Genomic DNA, 12364 nt, shown 5'->3' with positions numbered 1-12364 from the left:
GCCAATTTTGGTCTTTAATGCCGACAGAAGTTCCTTACCTTCTCCCCTTTCCTTCTCAATTTTTACAGTAATGCTGCAATCAGTCGGTTGTCATTTTAGATTGAGCAGACATTTCCACCCAGGTTTCATTGAAATTAATAGGAGCGTCTCACGCTCAGCAAGTCTAGTGTAGCAGGACATTAAGTTACGCCTCAACTGGGGAATTGGAAAACACTTCATTGTTTAAAAAAAAAGAAGTCAGACACCAGAGGGCCATTGGAAAACACTTCATTGTTTAAAAAAATTCAAATAAAAACTACAATCATGAAAATAAACAGAGCAGATTGCTTGACAGAGGTGGCCTTGTTGTGAGGCAACGCAGCGGTCCCCATGGATGATAACAGTGTGGTCGGCTGGAGGGCAAGGGTCAAGTCCACGGGTGACTCAATGGCTGGTTCTGATCCTGATGCAGCCACCTGGATCTGCAGCTATTCTCACCAGAGCAGCTCAGATAGTCACTTGACCGTAGGAGGCGTGTAGTGGGTCCGGCACCGTTCACTGAACACCTGAGGAAGGAACAGCACCGGAGGTCATTGAAGTCCATATATCTGTGTCTGTGTGAGAGATCCTGGGAGTGTGCTTGAGAGGTCAAACAGGCCATGAGATGAGAGGTCAGAGTGATGTTCTTACCTTCAGACTTCTGTCATTAACAACCTCTTCAACATTCAGCTCCGACCGCATGAGTTTTAACTGGAGGAGAAAAGACCGACAGACACTCAGACACACTACAACAAGGTAACACTGAACCCTGCTTCTAATACAGTCAAATACTGCCAACAACAGAAACCTGGAGACTATTGAGGACTAGTGTTAAGAATTCCAGCTCCTAGTTAGCAGTTTTAGCAACCCTGAACTGGTAGTTTGTTCTGCTTGTCCATCACTCCTTATTTTCTTATTAGTGGTACCTACAAGTCACCTGACTTGTATCAGCCAATCACAGTTCGCCATTCCCAGTGTGCCTCACTGAACCTCGCTGCTGCCGTCAGAGTGAGATCGTGGACAGAATGGACTGACAAAGCAGATGCTTTGTCCTTGTGTTTGTATGTAACAATATTGAGCACATGGTGTGACTTGCTGTATCTTACAAAGTTGTGATAGGGAGGGGTGGTCATCACGAGGTTTAACTGAGATGGAAAAATACTGAACAACACAATAGCAGGAACTGAGCAACTGTTATAACTAGGCTGCGATACCAGAACAGTAAGGATCTATACATCGAGGAGGGAGAACTCCAAGAAGCGCCAAGGGGCGGGGACCCGCCTGAGCGCCTGCGATAGGCGGGGCAAGTTTAAACCACGCCCAGTCTCTACTGTGATAGGCCAACAGACGTGTTGGAACCATGTCTATAAAGAATACTGTTTTACATACATCTTGTCAGTTCTCTGTTCTGCCCTGCGTGGTATTACAGTGAGCCCGCATATACAAAAGTTGCATTTGCCATTTATTACTTAGCTAATAAAAAATACAGAGTATAACTCATTGTTATATTTATCCTGATACCAGATTTGAATTAACGCAAACTCTAACAGTACCGTTATTGCTTCTTTAGGTCATTATCATCATCATCATTACTTCATTGCTGTTAAAGGGAGCCGTTGTTATGGCGACCTTTACCATGTTAATAATGTTTACAAGGTATTTTCCTGTCCCATGTGCGGAATGTCATTTCTAGCCTGCTAGCCAAGATGTTAGCCAGCCATGCTAGCTCATTTATGCGGTGTGACACATGCCTCGTTTAAGATATATATTATTCTATTTGTTTTTTTAGTTTATAGCCATTTATAACCTTTGTGACGCCTCAATCTACTGTGTAATGTATTTAGCATGTAGCCTCACTTAGCCTGTGTCTTTCCTCGTGTGTCTTTTCCACGTTAGTCGTGGTCTGGTGTTGGCATTTTAGCTAACATCTGCTGCATCCAAAAATAGGGATTGTGCAAGGATCAAAAGCAAATAATCTTAGCGACTGTTCAAGCAACAATGAAAACAACATTGTGTATATATATATATATATCATTTAGTTGTTTTTATCTATAAAATATGTAGAGAATCTTATAAACCTAGCCTGGCTAGCTGGCTTCAACAGTGTTGCACCTAATACCTGTTTTGCCCTATTGGTAGCGGTCTACCGACATTACCATGGAGGGGTATAGCAGCGGTCTACCGACATTACCATGGAGGGGTATAGCAGCGGTCTACCGACATTACCATGGAGGGGGATAGCAGCGGTCTACCGACATTACCATGGAGGGGGATAGCAGCGGTCTACCGACATTACCATGGAGGGGTATAGCAGCGGTCTACCGACATTACCATGGAGGGGTATAGCAGCGGTCTACCGACATTACCATGGAGGGGTATAGCAGCGGTCTACCGACATTACCATGGAGGGGTATAGCAGCGGGAAGATGTTTGGGGGTGGGGGCAGCTACGTGAAGGGCTGTAGCTTAGTATAGTGTAGTATAGGTCATGTATTACCTTGGTCTGTTCCTTCCTGAGTAGTTTGACAGTTGTCATGTTGTCTCCGTCCTTGGCCCTCTGCTCTCTCAGCTGGCCCACCACCTCAGAGGTCTGGGCTATACACGTCTTAATGGCTCGGTCTCTGCTCAGGTGGGCCTCCATCAGCTGCAACACAATACCACAAACATAACACAAACATAACACAAACACACCAAACATGACACCACATATACACAACAACAACTACAACAGTCACCACATACAGTTGAAATCGGAAATGTACATACACCTTAGCCAAATACATTTAAACTCAGTTTATCACAATTCCTGACATTTACTCCTAGTAAAAATTCCCTGTCTTAGGTCAGATAAAGTGGCGATCCTAATTTAAGAATGTGAAATGTCAGTATAGTAGGAGAGAGAATTATTTATTCAGCTTTTCTTTCTTTCATCACATTCCCAGTGGGTCAGAAGTTTACATACACTCAATTAGTATTTTGACTACCTGTTACTCCACGAGGAGACTGCGTGGCAGGCTGACTACCTGTTACTCCACGAGGAGACTGAGTGGCAGGCTGACTACCTGTTACTCCACGAGGAGACTGCGTGGCAGGCTGAATACCTGTTACTCCACGAGGAGACTGCGTGGCAGGCTGACTACCTGTTACTCCACGAGGAGACTGAGTGGCAGGCTGACTACCTGTTACTCCACGAGGAGACTGCGTGACTACCTGCAGGCTGACTACCTGTTACTCCACGAGGAGACTGCGTGGCAGGCTGACTACCTGTTACTCCACGAGGAGACTGCGTGGCAGGCTGACTACCTGTTACTCCACGAGGAGACTGAGTGGCAGGCTGACTACCTGTTACTCCACGAGGAGACTGCGTGGCAGGCTGACTACCTGTTACTCCACGAGGAGACTGCATGGCAGGCTGACTACCTGTTACTCCACGAGGAGACTGCGTGGCAGGCTGACTACCTGTTACTCCACGAGGAGACTGAGTGGCAGGCTGACTACCTGTTACTCCACGAGGAGACTGCGTGGCAGGCTGACTACCTGTTACTCCACGAGGAGACTGCATGACTACCTGCAGGCTGAGGCTACCTGTTACTCCACGAGGAGACTGCGTGGCAGGCTGACTACCTGTTACTCCACGAGGAGACTGCATGGCAGGCTGACTACCTGTTACTCCACGAGGAGACTGACCTGTTGGCAGGCTGACTACCTGTTACTCCACGAGGAGACTGCGTGGCAGGCTGACTACCTGTTACTCACGAGGAGACTGAGGAGACTGCGAGGAGATGGCAGGCTGACTACCTGTTACTCCGAGGAGACGTGGCAGGCTGAGACTGAGTGGCAGGCTGACAGGCTGACCTGTTACTCCACGAGGAGACTGCATGGCAGGCTGACTACCTGTTACTCCACGAGGAGACTGCATGGCAGGCTGACTGTTACTCCACGTGGCAGGCTGACTACCTGTTACTCCACGAGGAGACTGCATGGCAGAGACTGCATGGCAGGCTGACTACCTGTTACTCCACGAGGAGACTGAGGCTGTGGCGAGGAGGCTGCAGGCTACCTGTTACTCCACGAGGAGACTGACTACCGTTGGACAGGCTGACTACCTGTTACTGGCAGGCTGACTACCTGTTACTCCAGGAGACTGCATGGCAGGCTGACTACCTGTTACTCCACGAGGAGACTGAGTGGCAGGCTGACTACCTGTTACTCCACGAGGAGACTGCGTGGCAGGCTGACTACCTGTTACTCCACGAGGAGACTGCATGGCAGGCTGACTACCTGTTACTCCACGAGGAGACTGAGTGGCAGGCTGACTACCTGTTACTCCACGAGGAGACTGCGTGGCAGGCTGACTACCTGTTACTCCACGAGGAGACTGCATGGCAGGCTGACTACCTGTTACTCCACGAGGAGACTGCGTGGCAGGCTGACTACCTGTTACTCCACGAGGAGACTGCGTGGCAGGCTGACTACCTGTTACTCCACGAGGAGACTGCGTGGCAGGCTGACTACCTGTTACTCCACGAGGAGACTGCGTGGCAGGCCACCGAGGAGACTGCGTGGCAGGCTGACTACCTGTTACTCCACGAGGAGACTGCATGGCAGGCTGACTACCTGTTACTCCACGAGGAGACTGCATGGCAGGCTGACTACCTGTTACTCCACGAGGAGACTGCGTGGCAGGCTGACTACCTGTTACTCCACGAGGAGACTGCATGGCAGGCTGACTACCTGTTACTCCACGAGGAGACTGAGTGGCAGGCTGACTACCTGTTACTCCACGAGGAGACTGCGTGGCAGGCTGTTACTCCACCTGTTACTCCACGAGGAGACTGCATGGCAGGCTGACTACCTGTTACTCCACGAGGAGACTGAGTGGCAGGCTGACTACCTGTTACTCCACGAGGAGACTGCGTGGCAGGCTGACTACCTGTTACTCCACGAGGAGACTGCGTGGCAGGCTGACTACCTGTTACTCCACGAGGAGACTGCGTGGCAGGCTGACTACCTGTTACTCCACGACTACCTGTTACTCCAGGAGACTGCGTGGCGTGGCTGACGAGGAGACCTGTTACTGTTCCGAGGAGACTGCATGGAGGGAGACTGACGTGGCAGGCTGACTACCTGTTACTCCACGAGGAGACTGCGTGACTACCTGCACGAGGAGCTGGAGGCTGACTACCTGTTACTCCACGAGGAGACTGCGTGGCAGGCTGACTACCTGTTACTCCACGAGGAGACTGCGTGGCAGGCTGACTACCTGTTACTCCACGAGGAGACTGCGTGGCAGGCTGACTACCTGTTATGCGAGTGCAGCAAGGAGCCAAGGTAAGGTGCTAGCTAGCATTAAACTTATCTTAACATAATCACTAGTTAACTACACATGGTTGATGATATTACTAGTTTATCTAGCTTGTCCTGCGTTGCATATAAATCGATGCTGTGCCTGTTAATTTATCATTGAATCATAGCCTACTTCGCCAAACGGGTGATTAAACAAGCGCATTCGCAAAAAAAAACACTGTACTTGCACCAATGTGTACCTAACATCAACGCCTTTCTTAAAAATCAATACACAAGTATATATTTTTAAACCTGCATATTTAGTTAATATTGCCTGCTAACGTGAATTTATTTTAACTAGGGAAATGTTGTTACTTCTCTTGCATTCTGTGCAACAGAGTCAGGGTATATGCAGCAGTTTGGGCTGCCTGGCTCGTTGCGAACTGTGTGAAGACCATTTCTTCCTGACAAAGACTTCTCCAAATGGGGGATGATTTAACAGAAGCGCATTTGTGAAAAAAGTCGTTGCACGACTGTACCTAACCATAAACATCAATGACTTTCTTAAAATCAATACACAGAAGGATATTTTTTTAAAACCTGCATATTTAATTAAAATAAATTAATGTTAGCAGGCAATATTAAACTAAGGAAATTGTGTCACTTCTCTTGCTTTCATTGCACGCAGAGTCAGGAAATATGCAACAGTTTGGGCAGCCTGGCTCATTGTGAACTAATTTGCCAGAATTTTAGTAATTATGACATAATATTGAAAGTTGTGCAATGTAATAGGAATATTTAGACTTATGGCTGCCACCCGTTAGATAAAATACGGAACGGTTCCGTATTTCACTGAAAGAAAAAACGTTTTGTTTTCGAAATTATAGTTTCCGGATTTGACCATATTAATTTCCTGCCTAGCAACAGAGATGTATTGGCTAGTTGACTCCACCCAGTAGAGGGTATAAATATATATACTTGTGGAAACATATCTTTGTCTTTTCAGCTGTTTGACACAGTGGGTGAATAAACTTGGTTTGAGCTTTTCTTAGTCGTCCGTGAATTTTACTCTGTTTATTTAGAATCTAGCATTATCCAATGCAAAGGCTACAGCCAGATATCACAGGCTTAAGAGGTTAAATGTTAAAGCTTAAGGTATACTGGTGTGGAGGAGAGGTTAAAGGTATACTGTGAAAGGCTACAGCATGCCAGATATCACAGGCTTATGGTATACTGGTGTGGAGGAGACGTTAAAGGTATACTGTGTGGAGGGGGAGGTTAAAGGTTAAAGCTGTGACTCACAGACTCATAGAGCTGTCTGCATGTCTGGGTGGCGTCCACTCTGCCTGAGAAGGAGACAGTCGGCACGGTGGTGTTGAGAGAATGGACAATACGGTCATCTATGTTACGCATCACCTTCAGAACATCCTGGGGGAGGGACAGACAGGCAGATCGTTACTGACAGACAGACCCAGACAGTTTATTGACAGAGTTTACTGACAAAATAGACACAGTCTACTGACAATATAGAAGAGTGCAGATCTTCTGAGAGGCCAACTGAGGCAGAGACACTGTCCTTAGACCCAGGGGCGGACTGGCCATCTGGTACTTTGGGCATCTTTAGCTCAGTGGGCCTGAATAATTTGTTTTTTGTTGTTGTACAAAATCATTATTTTCTGGCAAAACAAATTGGGGCTTCAAAGAAGAAAAAAAAAGTTGTGTTAGGGCTGATTTTTGGTCCCAGTCCACCCCTGCTTAGACCACAAGCAAAAGGTTGTCAAGCGCTAACTACATATGGGGTGTGAAACATCCATTGACCCTAGCTAGCTCTTCTTTAAAAGCATGAATGAATGTGGAGAACTCATAGCTAACTGACATAGACATTAGGCTACATATTTAGCTAGCTAACTGTAACACAGTATTACATGCGTAAACAATAGGTGACACCATTCTGTTATGCACGGTGCACAATCTAAGCCAGGGGAAATAGTATGATTGCTAAAACAGCTGAGTACATTCAGCATTCAATGCAAGTGAAGATGTTGCCTGACATCAGACTGTGATACCTCTGGTTTATGCATTTCTGGTTCACAGTCAAATTAATGCCATACATTATTTTGCAAAATTTCCTCTCAAGCTCTCGAAGCCAGAATGTAGAATAAAATTACATTTTGAACTTACTTTACGGGTTGTCCGTGTGGTTGGTCCTTTTGCAGGTAGGAAAATATCCACAGGAAAGTATAATTAAATAACCTGGATTCAGATTTCTAACACCTAAAGCATGTGCGGAACCATGTAAACACGTGCACCAGCTCGTCAAGTGTGCATGTATTAAAAATCTGAACACACAACCAGCGCTTTGAAAAGTCGATGTAATTATACTTTCCTGTGGATATATTGTCTCACATTCCTACCTGCATAAGGACCAACCACACAGACAACCGGTAAAGTACGTTAAAATATAATTTTCTTCAACATTCAGGCTTGTAGAGGTCGTGAATTAAATTCAAGTCAGGTATTCAGGCTATGGAAGAAGCAGAGTGAATTTGGCGTCACTAGCTAGGTTTCCATCTAATCCGTGACAGATTTTCATGCAAGTATTCTAAAATCCACAAAGAAAATATGCAAATTTTCCCAACAGTGGTGTGTTTCCACCAAACTGACTTGTGGATAAAAATCCGTGCGCGATGATGTAGTGCACACATTTTATTTTTTGCTTAAGTTTTCATGTACCGAATAACAATCTAAAGTTCAATGTGTTTCCATCACCGACAGTAGTCACCTGAAATCCATTCCAGGTACCTCATGAAGCTGGTTGAGAGAATGCCAAGAGTGTGCAAAGCTGTCATCAAGGCAAAGGGTGGCTACATTGAAGAATGTCAAATATAAAATATTTTGATTTGTTTAACACTTTTTTGGTTACTATATGATTACATATGTGTTATTTCATAGTTTTGATGTCTTCACTATTATTCTGCAATCTGGTCTGAACACCAGTTCGTAAGCAACTCCAACTGTAGCGGAAGTGTAGATGAAGGCTCCATAGCTGTACCTGTATCTATTTTTTATTCGAAGGATTCTTTCTTGCTGATAAAAGATCAAGGCCATATCTTTCAAAAGTCGTATCGCAAGCGATGATTATTCACGTTTCTAAAGTTAAAACACAGCGTCTTGGTTATAGTTCACATGAGGCCGTCGTGGGTGAAGCTAATGGCTGAGAACTGTAGGGGGAAGGCAGAATGCCGCCTAGCTAATTTTCTCCCAACTGGAGTACTAAATCACCTCAAGCTAAACATTTTAATGGACTGGAAAAGAACAGTAAGTTCTAAGACTAAATACACCCCTTCTAGCTAGCTGTGGCGCTTTCAAGGAGCGGGACACTAACCCAGACGCTTATAAGAAATCATGCTATGCCCGCAGATGAACCATCAAACAGGTGTCAATTCAGGACTAAGATTGAATACTACTACACTGGCTCCAATGCTCGTCGGATGTGGCAGGGCTTGCAAATGACAACGGACTTTTATTTTTATTTTCCAACATAATTTGCAAATCAATTCATTAAAAATCCTACAATGTGATTTTCTTTTCTCATTTTGTCTGTCATAGTTGAAGTGTACCTATGAAGTGTACCTCTGCATTTTTTGAACGGAGCATGCTTATCTAAGATGGTGAGGGAATTACTTTTAAAGAATGACCAGGCACCCCTCCAGGATACCCGGCCAGGTCGATTAGGATGGCCTGCTCACAGAAGTGTTTTAGGGAGCGTTTGACAGTGATGAGGGGTGGTCGTTTGACCGCGGACCCGTAGCGGATACAGGCAACGAGGCAGTGATCGTTGAGATCCTGATTGAAGACAGCGGAGGTGTATTTGGAAGGCAAGTTGGTCAGGATAATGTCTGAGGGTGCCCATGTTTACGGATTTAGGGTTGTACCTGGTGGGTTCCTTGATAATTTGTGTGAGATTGAGGGCACTACAAAGGGAAGCACAGCCATGAGCTGCCCAGTGACAAGCCTACCAGACGAGCTAAATGGCTTCTATGCTCGCTTCGAGGCAAGCAACATTGAGGCATGCATGAGAGCACCAGCTGTTCTAGACGACTGTGTGAGTAAGACCTTTAAACAGGTCATCATTCACAAGGCCGCAGTGCCAAATGGATTACCAGGACGTGGACTCTGAGCCTGCGCCGACCATCTGTCAAATGTCTTCACTGACATTTTCAACCTGACCCTGGCCGAGTCTCTAATACCTACATGTTTCAAGCAGACCACCACAGTCCCTGTGCCCAAGAACACCAAGGTAACCTGCCTAAATTACTTTCAACCCGTAGCACTCACGTATGTAACCATGAAGTGCTTTGAAAGGCTGGCTCACAACACTATCATCCCAGAAACTCTAGACCCATTCCAATTTGCATACCGCCCTAACAGATCCTCAACACGGTGGCCCCTCAGGGGTGCGTGCTTAGTACCCTCCTGCACTCCCTGTTCACCCATGACTGCATGACCAAGCACGACTCATTAAGTTTGTAGACAACAACAGTGGTAGGCCTGATCACTGACAATGATGAGACCGCCTCTAGGGAGGAGGTCAGAGGCCTGGAAGTGTGGTGCCAAGACAACAACCTCTCCCACAACGTGATCAAGACATAGGAGAGGATTGTGGACTACAGGAAAAAGAGGGACGAGCACGCCCCCATTCTCATCAACGGGGATGTAGTGGAGCAGGTTGAGATCTTCAAGTTCCTTGGTGTCCACATCACCAACAAATCATCATGGTCCAAACATTTACATTTAAGTCATTTAGCAGACGCTCTTATCCAGAGCGACTTACAAATTGGTGCATTCACCTTATGACATCCAGTGGAGCAGCCACTTTACAATAGTGCATCTAAATCTTTTAAGGGGGGGGTGAGAAGGATTACTTTATCACACACCAAGACAGTCGTGAAGAGGGCACAACAAAGCCTATTCCCCCTCAGGAAACTGAAGAGATCTGGAATGGGTCCTCAGATCCCCAAAACGTTTGACAGCTGCACCATCGAGAGCATCCTGACTGGTTGCATCACCACCTGGTATGGCAACTGCTCGGCCTCCGACCGCTACAGAGGGTAGAACGTAGGGCCCAGTACATCACTGGGGCCTCTATACCAGTTGGTGTCAGAGGAAGTCCCTAAAAATTGCCAAAGACTACAGCCACCCAAGTCATAGACTGTTCTATCTGCTACCACACGGCAAGCGGTACCGGAGTGCCAAGTCTAGGTCCCAAAATCAAATCAAATCAAATGTATTTATATAGCCCTTCGTACATCAGCTGATATCTCAAAGTGCTGTTCAGAAAATAATTCTAGCTTCTACCCCCAAACCGTAATACTGCTGAACAGCTAATCAAATGGCAACCCAAACTATCTGCATTAACCCCAACCCTTTTATTTGCATGCTGCTGCTACTCGCTGTTTTATCTTTGCATAGTCACTTTACCCCTACCTACGTGTACATATTACCTCAGTTACCTCGACTAACCTGTATCCCTGCACATTGACTTGGTACTGGTACCCCCTGTATATAGCCTCCTTATTGTTATTTGAACTCTTCATTTTATTTCTTAAAACGGCACTCTTGGTTAAGGGCTTGTATGTAAGCATTTGACGGTATTCGGCACATGTGAGAAATAAAATTTGATTTGATTGTTGTCAAGCTTTACCGTATCAAAATTGGAGTTGTCTGTCCGGGGCAGGGATGGCTATCCACCGGGCTGCCAAGGTTAGTCAGGTGGACATGTTCATGTGCCAAGCCATGGATGACTGCGGGGATGTTTTTTGTTTTTAGGAGAATACCACAAGTATTTCTATTCTTATCTACCAAGGTGCATGGTGTACCTCGGCAGACCCTGGCGGACAGGCTGAGTGGCCAGGTGACCAATGGTTGTCGCAGTGGATCCCCCACATTGCTTGCAACAGAGGAGGCAAATTCTGTTGCAGCACTGTATCTACTGCACCAGCCATAGCGACCGGAACAGGCAGAAGGTGCTGGCTCTCAGGGCCACAAAACATGCAGCACAGAAAAGGAAAACCTCCACCAGCAACCTGTCACGCCACCACCCTTAGGTACGTTAATATTTGTATTCAGTATAGTAAACACTTCGGAGACGAGGTTAGTCTCTCTTTTTTTAAAACAATTAAATAGATATTGTAATTGAACACAATTGTATGGTGGCCAATAACTGGGGACCGTATGCCGATACGGGATGTATTTGCTTTGCTAAACCGCTTATCAAAAAAGCTGATAATATTAGTATTTCCACTGAAATGTCAAGCATGCTAATTGCTAACCAGTTAGCTAACATTTTTTGATCGCAGGATAATACCGTTGAAAATAATACATTTCTTAAACGTTGTTGAATATACCGATAATACGGGGTTGCACAAGTTTGAGAGCTAGGTCCATACAGGTGTCACTCATTCAATCCGATCACGACACAGAGCTTCACAATTATCCGTGTTTATCGGTTGTCGCGAATGTCATACTAAAATGCTATTCATGGAATACAAAAAGATGACACGAGTATTACCTGAAACATTGAAAAGTCCTCACAGTTTAAAGTTCCGTTGGGCGCCGCCATTGTGGACTACAAGGTCCTCCCGCAGGTCCTACATGCGCAACACGTGAAATACGTGCCCTGTCCGATTGCCTGAACATAATAAGCACATCCAAATGATAAAAACGATATTTACTGAAATAACAAACCAATTAACATACAATATAACGATATGATAAAGAAATGTCCGTTCATAATTTTGCACCAAAGATTCGCCGAATTAATTAAATATTACATTGAAAGTGGTGACTGTAAATGCACCTTGAAGTTGGTTGCCAACCACCATATAACATCCACAGAAGAAGAAGAGCAGAACAGGTACTAAGTTACCAGCTGAGCTCTGTCTGAAGTACCATCAAAGACACTGAATAGCATTGTTTAATTTTTATAACATTTCTGAAATATGTATTGTAATGAAACAGGCAGGGAGCAGGCCTCGAATCCTCGACCTTTTAAGCCCGAA

At 45.6% G+C, this 12364-nt stretch overlaps 1 protein-coding gene across 1 annotated transcript; it reads right to left on the bottom strand.

Moving 5' to 3' along the window:
- Window positions 1-251: 251 nt before the first annotated feature.
- On the bottom strand, window positions 252-11983 carry mix23 (mitochondrial matrix import factor 23). Its single transcript, XM_029647054.2, has 5 exons — window positions 11875-11983; window positions 6606-6731; window positions 2515-2661; window positions 670-729; window positions 252-545 (listed from the first exon to the last, which is right to left on the bottom strand). The coding sequence occupies exons 1-5, from the start codon at window positions 11923-11925 to the stop codon at window positions 495-497; spliced, it is 435 nt and encodes a 144-aa protein (XP_029502914.1). The 5' UTR covers window positions 11926-11983; the 3' UTR covers window positions 252-494.
- Window positions 11984-12364: the final 381 nt, after the last annotated feature.

Source organism: Oncorhynchus nerka, linkage group LG22 (assembly GCF_034236695.1).
Source record: "Oncorhynchus nerka isolate Pitt River linkage group LG22, Oner_Uvic_2.0, whole genome shotgun sequence".
Taxonomy (NCBI): Eukaryota; Metazoa; Chordata; class Actinopteri; order Salmoniformes; family Salmonidae; genus Oncorhynchus; species Oncorhynchus nerka.
Note: the sequence above shows the minus strand (reverse complement) of the source record. Positions and strands in the feature narration are given on the sequence as shown.